Source organism: Suncus etruscus, chromosome 15, assembly GCF_024139225.1.
Source record: "Suncus etruscus isolate mSunEtr1 chromosome 15, mSunEtr1.pri.cur, whole genome shotgun sequence".
Classification (NCBI taxonomy): domain Eukaryota; kingdom Metazoa; phylum Chordata; class Mammalia; order Eulipotyphla; family Soricidae; genus Suncus; species Suncus etruscus.
This window is the reverse complement of record NC_064862.1, coordinates 60,574,638-60,589,073: the sequence shown is the minus strand read 5'-3', so window position 1 is coordinate 60,589,073 and position 14,436 is coordinate 60,574,638. Positions and strand designations below refer to the sequence as shown.

Here is a 14,436-nt window from a genome sequence, read left to right as displayed (position 1 = left end):
CCTACGCTAGCTCTTGCAAGGCAGACACCTTAACTCTAGCGCCACCTTCCCGGCCCTGACTATAAGTATTAAGAAATCTCGTTTCCCCGGGTCCGAGCGACTGGACAATAGGTTCGATATTTGCACTACCTATGGTCACCTGAACCTCGCCAAGAGTGACCTTAAGGGCTGGAGCAATAGCACAAGGCTGACCGGGGTTCAATCCCTGGCATCTGATAATGGTCCCCAAGTCTGCCCTGAGTGATTTCTGAGCACAGAGCTGGAGTAACTCCAGATCGCCTCTGGATGTGGTCCCCAGACCATAACTAGGGCACAGTGGTAGGGCGTTTGTCCTGCACAGGTCGACCCCAGAGAGACCCAGGTTCTATTCCCGACATTCATATGGTCCTCCCAAGCCTGCCGGGAGTAATTTCTGAGCTCGGAACCAGGAGTAACCTCTGAAAGCCACTGGGTGTGGCCCCAAAACAAATAAACAAACAAAAAAAAGTGAGCCCTGAGTGCAGAGCCAGGAGTTAAGTCCTGAGCACTGTCAGGTGCATGCACCCCACCCCCATTTTTTCCCAAATTATTCTGGGGCCAGAACACCACACCTCATTTTTAAATTATAAAACTGAAGTGCAAAATGGGAAAATGAAACAATCCTACTGTGTTTGGCCATAGGACCCTTTCTGTTCCAGAGGCTCCAGCCTACATCAAAGGTGCTGAGTTCAGATGACTCAAAGGCTCAAGAATGTTGTGTGATTTTATCTGATTTCTCTAACTGGAAATTAGGAAAGTGAGACTCAAGGAGGGCACTGCAGAAAGCAGTGTAAAGGTCACTCTACATGATCCCAAAGAAACGGCTCTTACCTTCTTCCAGATGGTAAAGTGGCATGCAGAATGTTCCTCATCATTTCCTTTCCCTGATATTCCCTGGTCCTTTCTGTGGCCTTCTGACAGCCAGTGCCTCCTGTTCCCACCATGCTTTTATGTTGCTCTGTGAAGGTGCCCACTTTGATCTGCTTCTCAGATCAATGAAAAATGGGATCACAGACCAGGCTGGTGTGATAGTTCAGTGGGGAGGGCACTTGCCTTGCAAACAGTTGACCCATATTCGATCCCTAGCATCCCGTATAGTCCCTAAGCACTACCAGGAGTAATTCCTGAGTACAAAGCCAAGAGTAACTCCTGCATACTGCCAGGTGTAGCCCCCACACAGAGAAAATGGGGTCTTGCTTCCCATGCAGGAATTAAGAAATCTCACAAGACAAGAGATAGCATGGAGATAGGGCATTTGCCTTGCATGCAGAAGGACTGGGGTTCAAATCCTGGCATACCATATGGTCCCCCAAGCCTGCCAGGAGCGATTTCTGAGCGGAGAGCCAGGAGTAACCCCTGAGCGCTGCCGGGTGTGACCCAAAAACAAAAACAAAACAAAAAATAACCAAGACATTATACAGCCTGTTGCCTTGTAAAGGACTCACAGGAAGGTAAGAGGTAGACACAAATAACCACTACGCAGTTTACCAAGTATGGTTTTGCAAAAATGACCTTGTCTGAGGGAGTGGGCTTTGGAACTACCAAGCCAGCCTCTTCTCCTTGGGGCAGCGTTTAACGACCCATAAAAGAGAAGCCAGTGTTCCCACCAGCCCCTTACTCCTACTCCTTGTCCCCAGGCAAAATAGAAACCACAAACCCCAGCTTCCTCTCTGAGAGGCTGGGCTGGGAGGTGGGGGTCAAGGCGGAAATGGCTGAGGTGAGAATACAAAACCTGAGTCATTTGAGTTGCTGTTGCCTCATGCCCCCTCCCCCACCCCAATTCTGAGGTCTCCTACGTGCTCCCCATTTTCCTCCAACATCCTCTCTTATCCTTTAGATCCAAAGTGTGCACCTGAGCTCCCTATGTGATGTTTGCCCACTTCCCAGCATGGGTTGAAAGCTAGCATAGGCATTGCAGGGGATGGGTAGGGCATGGGGGAGGGAATGTGTCTGGGAGGGGCAGGGGAAGAGGAAGTGTCTTGGGTCCTGAGGAAGACCAGCTTGTCTCATCGTGTGGGGACAGTCACTGTCAGCTTTCTGGATATACAAACAGACAGAATGGATTTCCTCCGGCTCCATCTCCCTGGGCTGCATCAGGCCTTGCGGGGGGCACTGGTGAGAGGGGCAAAGCCTAGAAACTTTCATTCTGCTCCCTGGGGCACCTCCCTCCCTTCCCCTGTGAGCCTCTCAGATTTAACCTTCTTGCTCCCAAAACAGGCAGCCTCCTACTCTAATCTTTCTAGAATTCAACTCCCCCCCCCCCCACAGTCACTCTCTCTTTATCCTGATCCTTAACCTTCCCAGCTCCCAGAATCTCTCCTTGTCCCTCCTGTGATCCAGATACCTGGATCTCCCCTTATGCCTTAACTCCCCTTTCCTTTTTCTCCTAGGATTCTCTAAACACCTTTGTCTCCTACCTTTTGGGAGATGAGGTTCCCACTGCCACTGCCACTGCCGCTGCTGGGGGGAGGGAGACTCGGGCAGCTGAGGAGCTGGGGGAACTGGCTGCAGGAAAGCCTGGGAAGATTGTAGAGGAAGAAGCGCAGGAGGCCTTGGAGGGCCTTGGAGGTAGCCAAAGCAAGGGGAAGGCAGGACTGAAAAGCCCTGAAGAGAATGAAAGATGCCATGAGGGAAAGTCAGCTATCGAACAGACCTGCAGTTGGGGAGAAGGCAGGTCACACAGGTCCCAAGCTAACAGGCTGGACCCTGGGGCTTGGGAGGTAACCAAGGCTTCCAGGTGCCAGGAATTAAGCTCCCCCTTGGAGGTCCTGAAGGATTCTGAGTCAAAGTCTGGGGCTGAGCAAGATTGGAGCAGCCAAGCCCAGGAAAGTCGAGCGCCCAATGATCAGGAAGCGAACCAAGAGACACTGAGAACCAGGGAGGAGGAAGAGGTCAGGACAAGAGAACCAGGGGTGGCTGGAGGGGTGGAGTCTGAATGGACCCAGCACAGGGAACCTGAAGGGAAAGTCACTGCTGCAGGACCAAGGGTGGCAGAGGAGAGCCAGCAGACTGAACTGGAAGACAGGGAAGCTGTTGTAGAGGAGAACCAGGTATTTGGGTTCAAAAGAACAGGGAGGGAAGAGGAAGTGAGGTATAGCCCAAGCACACTCATACAGGGTGCAAGGGAGCCAGGGACGGAGGGTGAGGATGGGGCCATCTCAGGCAAATGGGAGGTTCAAACAGCACCAAACAGGGAGGAGGCCAGGACAGCCTCAGGAGGGGTGGAGGCTGAAGCATCTTCAGGAGGGGATGAGACCAGGGCCACTTTAGACAGAGAAAAGAGGGACTCAGCTTTAGGAGAGGAAACAGGAACAATCTCAGGAGGGGAGAATGCTGAGCAAGAGACTGGGACAACCTCAGGCAGGAAGGAAACATATACAGGCTCAGAGGTAGAGGAGGCCTATATTAGCTCAGACAGGGAGGAAGCCTGGACAACCTCAGACAGGAAAGATACTGAGACCACATCACACAGGGAGGAAGTCTGGATCACATTGGGTACAGAGGAGACTGGTACAAGCTCAGGTGGGGAGGAGATAGGGACAACCTCAGGTGGGGAAGAGGCTGAAGAAGAGACTGGGACAACCTCAAACAGGGAGACAACATATACAAGCTCAGGTGTGGAGGTGGCCTGTACAACCTCAGAGACAAGAGAGGCCTGGATTATCTCAGATATAGGGGATACCTGTACAACTTCTGATAGGGAGGAGGCTGGGTCAACTTTAGACACACAGGAGGTCTGTACAGCCTCAGATAGAGAGGAGGTTGGAACAACATCAGACATAGAGAACTGTAAAACCTCAGACAGAGAGGAGGGTCAGACAATCTCAGACATAGAAGAGGCCTGTACAATCTCAGATAGAGAGGAGGCTGTGAAAACCTCAGACACACAGGAAGTTGGGACAACTTCAGGCATAGAAAAGGCCTATGCAACCTCAGACAGAGAGGAGGCTGGGACAACCTCAGAAATAGAGGAGGCCTGTGCAACCTTAGAGAGGGATGAGGCTGGGACTACCTCTGACATAGAGGAGGCCTGTACAACTTTGGGCATGAAGGAGAACTGGATAAATTCAGGCAAGAAGGAAACCGAAACTACTTCACTTGGGGAAGAGGCTGGAATCACCTCAGGAGAAGAGAAGTCTGGAGCTACCTCATGTGAGGAGAAGGTTGACTTTCTAGGAGTCAGGGAGAGAGATTATGGGGCAGTACCAGAAGGGATTCCAGAGGGTATTGGGAGAGTCTGGTCCCCAGAGGGAGACTCCAGTGGAGACCAGGAGGAGGTGGACGAGAAGAAAAAGGCAGAGAAGAGCCAGTATGACCAACAGAGCCAGCCACTGGGAATTGAGGCTGAGGAAGGACTGACTCAGGACCCGAGGGCAGGGAGAGAGGAGTCAGACAGATCAGGCCAGGCCAATGCTGATGGGAAAGAGGCACGGGGCAGGCAAGATTCAGGGATCACAGCTGCAGTGGTTATAGAGGGGATACAGGCTGAGGAGACCAAGGAGAGAGAAATCTCCTGGGTCATAGAGCCTGAACTTCCCCATGACAGAAAGGCACATGAGACTGAAGGTGAAGCTAAGGTGGAGGCAGACCTAGAGGTCCAGGTGCTCACAGGGGAGAGGAGTGAGGAAGAGTCTTGGATGGATCAGGAAATTCTGCATGAGACCCCTGAAAACCAGATCCCTGAGCTGATGCAAGGCTCGCTGACCCCAACAAAGCAGTCTGAGGAAGGACAGGGTCACAACCAAGAGCTCCAGAGCTGTCTGGGCCCAATCAAAGAAGAGGTAGAAAGGAGGCTTGAGGAACATACCAGCTCTGAGGAAGAAGTCTGGGGGGACCAGAGGACAGGGGATTTGGAGAGAGGGCATGCCTTGGAGGACAAAGCAGACTCAGAAGATGAGGAGGAGGACACTGGTAGCCAAGTTCTGGGGTCTGAGGGGGAAGGAGATCTGGGGTTTGCACTAGCAGAGACCCCCAAGGCTGGTGGGAAGGGATACAGAGTAGAGTGGGGAGGAGTCTCTACAGAGAACCAAGAGCAGGGTGGGTTGCCGGAAGCAAAAGGAGGGCCAGGCTTGCCTCAGGGAGAGATGTGTGCTCGAGAAACTGAGGAGGAGGCAATGGAGGCAGAGCTGCCCTGGAGGGCAGACTGGGAACTGAGGGAAACTCTAAGTAGCCAGGACATTCTGGTCACAGGGGCAGTACAACCCCAAAATGGGAGGGCTGAAGGACTTGGGGAGGTGCCAGGAAGAGAGTGGGGTGTCTGTGCAGGAGGTCTGGAGTCTACAGGGAGAGATGACTCTGGGGGAGATGAGGGGCCCCTGGTGGCTGAGGAGAGAGGTGAAGAAAGAGAGGTGGAGGGCCTTACAGAACAGGAGCTAGGAGGCATTGAGGACCGCAGGGAGGCTTTCGAGGTTCTAGAGCCAGTAGAGGTTGAAGTGTCTGTGGTGGCAGAAGGAAATGGCGCCATGGCTGGGTTCACAGTGGGCCCCCAGGGAGTGAGCACAGAGGGAGTCAAGGCTATAGCAGAGTCTGGAGGGCCCCTAGAGTCAGGAATAGGGGCTGAGGGGTGGCAAGTGGGGGAGCAAGGGCAGGGCATGGAGGAGTGGGGAAACCCACCAGAGAGCAAGGCACAAAGAGCTCTGGAGATGGAGGAGATGGAGATGACTGGAGCTCAGAGGGCGGGCGCTGAGGAGGCCGTGGACCCCCGAAGCCAGGAGGACACTGAGGACCAGGAGGGAGATTCACTGCAGCGCTTGGAGGCTGTGCCCGGGCCCTGCGGAGAGGCCCACGTTGGTGCAGAAGAAGCTGAATCTCATGGCTGCTGGACTGAGGTAAGGCTCTGGGAGGGTCCAGGCCAGGCCAGAGGGCTCTGCAGCTACCCCCACATACGCTGAGACTCTCCCTCAGGCCCTGCTCCCTGCGTCTCGTCTGGATGTCTCCATGTCCCGAAGTCGGGTTCTGCTCTCCCGCAGCTCTTCCCAGCGTCGCTCACGGCCGTCTTTCCGTCAAGCCCCCACCTTGGACAGACAGGAGGAACCTCCCAGCCCCCCACTGGGTGAAAGGGGCTTTGCCCCACAGCAACTTGAGGAGCCCTCACAGCCAAGTACTCCAAGGTCTGAAGGGACCCCAGTGCCAGTGAGGAAGAGGCCGCTGGGACATGGGTAAGCCTTGGGCAATGACTGGGTGAGTAGCCATGGATACAGTGTGCCCAGAGAACAGTGCCCATGACCTGTCTTCCCTCTCCAGGTTCGGCCCGGCACACTCAGGCATGATGCAGGAACTGCAGGCCAGACTTGGCCGGCCAAAGCCTCAGTGAGAAGGACCAGGGACCCTGAGTCGAGGCCCCAAGTGACTGCCAGGCCCTGAATGGACCCGCCTCAGTGCTCTGCCTCTGCCTCTTGGGATATGATCTCTTCATACTTCTGTCTGACTCACCTGGTGTGTGGGTCATGAAGCAGAACCTGACCTCTGCTGGGACCATGGACATTAGATGCCTGGATGGCCCCTGAATGGACTCTGCCCTGCCAATGCAGCTCTCTCATACTCCCAAACTGTCTCCTCAGGACAAGAGTTCTCCTGCTGTCCTCCCCCTCATTTTCTAATCCCCACTCCCTTCCCCAGAGCCTCTGGGAGCTGTGCTGGAGTGTCATAGCCAGCCCAGAGGATAGGAGTGATGAGGGCCAAAAGACTGGTGGAACAAAGGCCAACAAGCTCTGTCCAAGAATCCAGGGCTTATTATGATAACCACTAGAGGGAAGGAAAGGGATCAGGAGCTCCCCTAATTTACATGCCACCAGGGGTGGCTGGTGAGAATCCATTCGAGTCTACTCTCTACACCTTTGGGGGGCAGTCATCCTCTGAAAAGCAGCCAGACAGAAAAAAGATGTGAATGCTTTATTAGGCACCCACATGGCAGTTTAGCCCCGGGAGCACCAGCCAGCCCCCAAACAATAAATAAAACATCACTTCCCTGAACAATAAATAAATATCCAAGAAATAAATATCCAGCAAGAAGTGGAAGGACCTTAAGTTATTGGGTGGAATTTGGGGAGGGGGCAGGAGGACACCAATGAGCTGGAGGCTGTAAGTCCTGATGGGTGAAGAGAAGGAGGTACAGAGTCCTCTCATGTGAGTTAGGAGGTGGCTGTGGGGAACCCCAAGACTCAGGCAGGGTTCCCAGCCTGAGAGAGCAGCACCAAGTCCCGCACAGCCCGGGACAAGACAAGTTCCAAGCAGTGCAGCAACTGGTAGGCAGATAGGAGCTGTGGCCAGGACACTCTGGCTGGCCTTATGTGTGAGGCGCTGCCTAGAGCCCCTGGATATAGCGCTTGCCCCACCTCATTCTCCTCCTCAGGGAGGTTGAGTCCTGCAGCCAGCACCTGTGAGGAGAGGCCCACGAGTCAGAGCAGCCAGACTTGAGGCCCTGGGCAAGTCTTCTTTCCTGTAATGCCCACTGATGCTGGATGACCTCAGAGACCACAAAGCCATCATTTCCCTGCATGGCCCCAACTACATACTTCTATTATGTCATCACCTCGTGTTCTTTATCATTTGGCTGAAGAAAATGAAAGTTGTGAAACAAGATCAAGATGATGAATCTCTTAGTTTCCCTTCTAGGATTTCCTGAACCTTAGGTTGGGGATTTAGGAAGTTCTTGTCTGCTAAGAATCAAAAAATTAGAGCTAGGGGCCATAATGATAGCCCAGCAGGTAGGGCATTTGCTTTGCACATGGCCAACCTAGATTAGGTTCCTGGCATCCCGTGTGGTCCCCTAAGACTGCCAGGAGTGATTTCTGAGCACAAAGCCAGGAATAACCCCTGAGTGTTGCTGGGTGTGGCCCCCAAAAAATTAAAGCTAGTGTTTACACTGCTTGTACTTTCTATTCCCTATTTATATATGTTTGTTTATTTGCTTGTTTATGTTTTGGGGCCAGACCTGGCAGTGCAGAGGGTTACTCTGGTTCTGTGCTCAGGTATCACTCTTCAAAGTGCTTGGGGGACCATATAGGATGCCAGGAATTGAAACCAGACTGGCCATGTGCAAGGCAAGGGCCCTATATCCATCGCATCTCTCTGTCCTCTTAAAGGTAAAATTCTTATTTCCTTTTAAGATGTTCAGAAGAGGGGCCGGGAAGGTGGTGCTAGAGGTAAGGTGTCTGCCTTGCAAGCGCTAGCGTAGGACGGACCACAGTTCGATCCCCCGGCGTCCCATATGGTCCCCCCAAGCCAGGGGCGATTTCTGAGCACTTAGCCAGGAGTAACCCCTGAACGTCAAAAGGGTGTGGCCCAAAAACCAAAAAAAAAAAAAAAAAAAAGATGTTCAGAAGAGGGGCCGGGCGGTGGCGCTAGAGGTAAGGTGCCTGCCTTGCCTGCGCTAGGACGGACCTCGGTTCGATCCCCCGGTGTCCCATATGGTCCCCCAAGCCAGGAGCGACTTCTGAGCGCATAGCCAGGAGTAACCCCTGAGCGTCAAATGGGTGTGGCCCAAAAACCAAAAAAAAAAAAAAAAAAAAAAAAAAAGATGTTCAGAAGAACACGTTTAGAGGCATAGTATAGGGAATAAAGATGCTTTCCATGTAAGTAGTCTGTTCAATTTCTAGCACCTTATATGACCTCCAAAGCACTGCCAAAAATGATCCTTGAGCAGAGAGCCAGGAGCAAGCCAGGAGCAGTGCCAGGTGCCTCCCAAAAAAACCCCACTAATACCCAAACCCAAAATAAATAAAAATTAATTTTGTGGGACCCACACCCCACAATGCTGAGGTCTTACTCCTGGCAAACTCCCTACCACTATATTACTACTAACCCCTAAAAATGAAATGTTGAGATGGACCTGGCAGGGTCAGAGGGAGAGAGAGAACAAGTTTTGCTGTGAGCCTGTGATGCCTGATGTATACTGTGCTTCAGAATTGTTCTCTCCTTTATGACCAATACCCTCTTTTATAGAGAAGGTGCCATCCAGGGCACAGAGCCAGGTTCTAGTGTCACTGTGTCTGCACTTATCCCATGAGCAACACTCACATGTGCACTTGGCATCAGCTGTGATTAGGCCATGTTTTGTAGGGAGCTGTTGGAACCAGGGCAATAGTACTGTGGGGAAGGCTTTTGCATGCAACCAACCCTGATTTGATCCCTGATACCCCATGTAGTACCCTGAGTCCTAGATGTGATCTCTAAACACAGAATCAAGAGTAAACACTGAGCACTAATGGCTGTGGCCCTAAGACCAAAACAAAAATTTAAATGGGAGCTATTGAGGGCCAAAAAGAGAGTGCTAAGGTAAAGGAGCATGAGACCAACCCTGCTCAATCCTGGCACCATTTGATCCCCTGATCAGCACTGGGCGTGCCCTGGCGTCCCCTGAATATCAGTATCTGCAGGGTATCTGGTAATTCCTGCCACCACTGGGCCTGAGCAGTACCACATTCTTAGGCCCTCTCATTGAATGATGCCCAGTTGATGATGATTTCTGAGCCCTACTTGGGAGGTCATGCCTCACAAAAAGTGGAAACTCGTGAGCCTAGTTATGTGTATTGGTCTCTGGGGTCAAGGAGGGGTGGCGACCCTCTACCTGAAAGTGGAGATGCCATTGCAGGTCTCGGAGATCCAGGCGTGCAGCCCACAGCCTCGTCCTCTCTGCTTTGTTCCAGAGCCCCTGGTTCCCCAACTCTTCTAACAGGGCATGGAAGGGACGAAGTGCCATGGAAAGGAAGTAAAGCCGATCTGCATCCTGTGGAAAGGGGTAGGGGGAAGGAAAGGTCAAGGAGGACCTCCTTCAACACAGCCTCATCACTGTCAGGTGTCTCATTCCTGACCCAAATGCCAGTCCCCTGTCTCTCCCAAATCTACTCTCATCCTCACCCCAATGCCATTCTGCCTCTCTCCCTGTGTTCATCACCACTCCCATCTCCACTGTCTTTCACCTCTATCTCCATCTCAGCTTTATTTCCTGCTCCATGTTCCTCCCCGCAGCCCATCTCCTTCAACCTATCACTATCAATGAATGAAGTCATTCTCTCCCTTTCCTGTGTTGACCCATTTAGCCAGCAAGGATCAACTTCCATTGATTCAATGCATTCGGGACTGAGGATGTTCCCACCCATCGAAGAACAGATCCCAGGCTGATGACTAGAGAAACTCTATTATTCCATTCCAACAATGCTTATATAGAACAAGAGGAACTGGGATACGTGCAGCATGGCAGGACATAGCAGAAACATAGGCGGGGTGGAAGAGTGAGATGCCAGAAGATAAGCATAAATATTGGGTTAAGAATGTCTCTCAGGGGGCTGGAGACATAGCACAGCGGTGTTTGCCTTGCAAGCAGCCGATCCATGACCTAAGGTGGTTGGTTCGAATCCCGGTGTCTCATTTGGTCCCCTGTGTCTGCCAGGAGCTATTTCTGAGCAGACAGCCAGGAGAAACCCCTGAGAACAGCCGGGTATGGCCCAAAAAACCAAAAAAAAAAAAAAAGAATGTCTCTCAGGAGCCACACAGTGGGCAATAACATGTCCTCCTATCTCCCTAAACCAGAAATCTCTGAGAGAGGAGGGACAGCCTGGAGTCAAGCCTGAGAGTAACAACTGATCATGAGATGGCGCCCCTCTTTGTGCTGTCCATCCCCATCTCTGGAGCAGTGTCTCCAAAGTGGTTTCTCCAAAGCTTTCTACTCAAGGAGAATCCCCTAAAGAGTTGCTCTACAAGTTTTCCCGAGAACAGTTGCTTACAGTGTTCTGTCTCTGGTTCAGGAACAGTATCACAGAGAATCCAACACATTGCTACCATCACATCTCTATCTACTCACCTGCTTTCTCAATCTCCAGCCTCTATTCTGCCCTTAGTCTCTTTCCACATCCAATTCCCTACCTCACTCATATTTTCATATGTCTGGATTTTGTTGTTGTTGTTTGGGCCACACCCAGCAATGCTCAGTGGTTACTTTTGACTCTGTACTCAGGAATTACTCCTGATAGTGCTTGGGGGACCATATGGGCTGCTGGAGATCAAACTCAGGTCAGCTGCTTGCCTGGCAAATGCCCTCCCTGCTGTACTATTATTGCTTGAGCCCCCTGTCTGGCCTTTTGAGCTGACATTACTAACTCCATTCATTCCCATACTCACTAGCCAGCCCCATCCTTTCTCCATCCTCTACTTTTTTTTTTCACTTTCCAACCTTCTTCCATTCCTAACCTATCCCCAAGATTCATTCTTTTATTCTAGCCTTCACCCCAACCCCCTCATTGCCATTCCTGCCTCTTTTCTATCCCAGTTTTAATCTCCCATCTCTATATCAATGAAAAACTCAATTGCTCCAGATTCTATTGCTAAATTTATCTCCAAATCCATACCCAGTTTCATCCTTTCACTTCCATTCATCCAGTCCAGCCTTCCTACCAGTCCCACCCTGCCCAGCCCTTGCTCACCGAGAGGTCGAGCCATGCCTGGAAGGTCAAGGACACATTGGGGAGTTTTTCTCCCAGAGGCAGGAAGTCTAGGTTCACTCCAGGTAGGTGAGAGTCAGCCTGTGTTGCGAAGAAATTAGGGATGGGCCAACCCTAGGTCCCCAGATCCTGGATCAGCCATCCCAGAGGCAGTATGGAGACTCACAAAGTGATGGGCCTGGATTCGAATCTCGGAGAACAGCTTTCTGGCAAGACGCAGGCTGATCTTGAACTCCCTCTGCAGCTCCTGCTGGCTCAGCTTCCCTGGGGGCCTTGGGAATCCCCAGACACCAGCTCGAGCCAGGAGCAAAGACAGCAGCAACAGACTGAGTCCTGGGGAGATGGGAGGGAAGACTAGAGGTAGGAGCACTCAAAAGCTATGGTGCCTTTTCAGAGCTGGGTGAAGGCAAACAAGTACTGAGCATGACCAAAACCCTTCAGCATGCGGAAGCTCCTGAATCTTCTCTGTGGGAGTGAAACAAGGGGTCTGGCTCCCTGGGTTGCTCAGCTCTGCAGCAAAACAGGCTGAATATTGACATCTCCCTAATCCCTCTCAGGGAACAAACTGTTCAAGTGCCTTTGAGCAACTGGGAAGCACCATTCTTCAATGTGCAGAGGAGAAAAGTCAGGCTCAGTGAGGCCAACCTGCCCAGGGTCTGAGAGCCACAGATGAGGGCACCCAGGGCTTGATTCCAGAGTGGAACTTGTGCTTTCCCAGGGACCTCAAAGGTTCAGCTGTCCCCTACACCTTATCTAGCACACTCTGCCATGGATTCCTTGGGCTTAGCCAGGCAGCACTGATGACCTGCCTGGGCCTCAGGCCTTATAGGCCCTGCTGGAGGCTCTGGCCAAGTGAGTGAGAAGGACAGAGGGGTCAGTCTCCACGGAGGCAGCAGCAAGGATTGAAGTGGTGTCACTTTGCAGTGTCGGAGAAATGGGGAAAGTATCTAGGAATAGGGGAGAGCAAATGGAGATATCCAGAGATGGGGGGAGAGCCTACAGGGGTGCCATAAGATGGGGAGAGCCTATGGGGGTACCCAGAAATGTGGAGAGCATATGAGGGGTGGTCAAACCTTTTTCTCCTCATCAGTTTCTTTTTTCCTTCATGAAGTCACCCCCTATCTGTGTCTCTTGGTCCCCTCTCCCACATACACACACCCCTTTAGAATTGAGGGTGAAATGTGGACCTGGTCATTTCTGAAAGTGTTTCTGGCCTTCCTTAGTTTCTTCCACCAGAAAGGAAACCAGGCAGCAGGGCTTACACAAATCTCAAACTGTGCCACTCTAGTTAGTCCTTTCCCTCTCAGCCCCTTTCCTATCTCTCTTGGCTCCTCTCCCTGCAGTGTCCTCTCCAGGATGGGGGATTCGATCCCTGGTATCCCATAGGGTCTCCTGAGCCCTCCAGGAGTGATTCCTGAACATAAAGCCAGGAGTAACCCCTGGCCTCTGCATACTGACCTCATCCATTCCCTAACCTTGACTCGGCCCCACTGCCTCGGTTCCCACTCTGGGTCATTCCCAGGTTGGCCCTCCTTCCGAGCTCAACTCTGCAAGCCCAACTCCCTACTCGCCCCAGCTCTGGAAGAACTGTCCATTTCTCAGCAGGGCAGCACCCTGCCCTATTCACTCCAAACTCCTCTTTCCTCTGCCTGTCCAGTCCTCCTCATGATTCCAGTCCCTGCCTGTCCTGCCAGCCCTTCCCTTCACTGAGTCCTGATCACCCAGTCACCTTGAGTCCAACCTCCTCAGTCTTATTTTCTAGGCATCAAAATTTACAAATGGTTTCAGACATTTCATGTTCCATTTCTAAATCCACCACCACTATCAGAGTCCTTCCTTTAAGCAAGCACCTCAGTCTTGACCAAATGGAGATCCCTCAGTCCTCAACCCCCCCTGAACCTCCATCTTTCTCTCCCCTCCTCAGCCCTCCCCATCCCTCCTCCCGAGCCCTGGTCGCAGACTCACGCCAGCCAAGGTCTCCTGCCTTCTGTGCCATGGCAAGGCCAGCCTCTTTGGTCAGCCATCTCCCAGGCAGGAGGGTCTTATACTGGGGGCTGTGCCCAGTTTCACTTTCCGTCCTGCTTGTACTTTCAGCTTTGCAATTCACTCAGTTTTCTCTCCTCACCAGCCCTTGCTAAAATGGGGAAATGTAATTTCCCTTCCCAGAGGGGGTGGGAGGTGCGGTGGGGGGTGGCGGGAAGCTAGGGTTTCGGTGAATCCAAGTTGCTGACCCCATCTGTACTTCCAGCTCCAGCCCTCCCCTCTCTGGTGGGGGGAAGCTACCGGGCCCCCTCCAAGCCCTTCTGGCTCTCTGCACTCTCACAATCCTACCACAGCCATCACAGTCCACTGTTCTGCTGATGATCATGGCCAGGTAAGGGGAAGGCCACCAGAGGGGTCTGAGTCATTCTCACTCTTCTAGCTCAGTGATGGCTGAGATGGAGGGAGTGGTGGGAAGTCGAGGCTCAATAGACCTTGGACCTTTCAGGGGTGTCTCATGGTCATGCTGGACAGAGTCAAAATTGAGACAGCGCCAGAGTGTGGGAACTACATGCCAGGGCTGAGAGAGCAGCCTGTTCAGAGCTGGTGTAGGGCAGAGTCAGCGCAGAAACAAGGCAGGATCAGATGTAGTGCTTGTCCCAGCTTCATGTGGGTCAGCACCCAACCTTGGCAACACAAAGTCTTACACTGGAAGCCTGCCTGGAGTCCTGAATTGGGTCTAATACAGATGTACCTGGAGCTTGTTTTCAGTTTAGGTCTGGCCTGAGTCTGAGAATTTGGCTCAGAGCTGGGCTGGGAAGAGATCAGGGCTGGGGCCCAGTCTCGGACCAGGCTGAGGTTAATGCTGGGTCAGAACCCAGGCCTAGTTGTTTCCCGGACAAATCACTGCTGCCCAGGAGAGGCTGTCTATATCGCAACTGGCCTGCAGGCCACTTTTCCAGCACGGCCCGCCCACGGCCCCACCCTGGATTTCCCATCT

At 52.4% G+C, this 14,436-nt stretch overlaps 2 protein-coding genes across 2 annotated transcripts; one reads left to right on the top strand and one right to left on the bottom strand.

Moving 5' to 3' along the window:
* Positions 1-2,076: 2,076 nt before the first annotated feature.
* On the top strand, positions 2,077-6,331 carry APOBR (apolipoprotein B receptor). Its single transcript, XM_049788140.1, has 4 exons — positions 2,077-2,133; positions 2,409-5,846; positions 5,923-6,176; positions 6,262-6,331. The coding sequence occupies exons 1-4, from the start codon at positions 2,077-2,079 to the stop codon at positions 6,329-6,331; spliced, it is 3,819 nt and encodes a 1,272-aa protein (XP_049644097.1).
* An 847-nt stretch (positions 6,332-7,178) lies between these two features.
* On the bottom strand, positions 7,179-13,452 carry IL27 (interleukin 27). Its single transcript, XM_049788139.1, has 5 exons — positions 13,422-13,452; positions 11,623-11,789; positions 11,439-11,537; positions 9,587-9,745; positions 7,179-7,394 (listed from the first exon to the last, which is right to left on the bottom strand). Exons 1-5 carry the CDS (start codon positions 13,450-13,452, stop codon positions 7,179-7,181), a joined length of 672 nt encoding a protein of 223 aa, XP_049644096.1.
* Between the last annotated feature and the right edge of the window lie 984 nt (positions 13,453-14,436).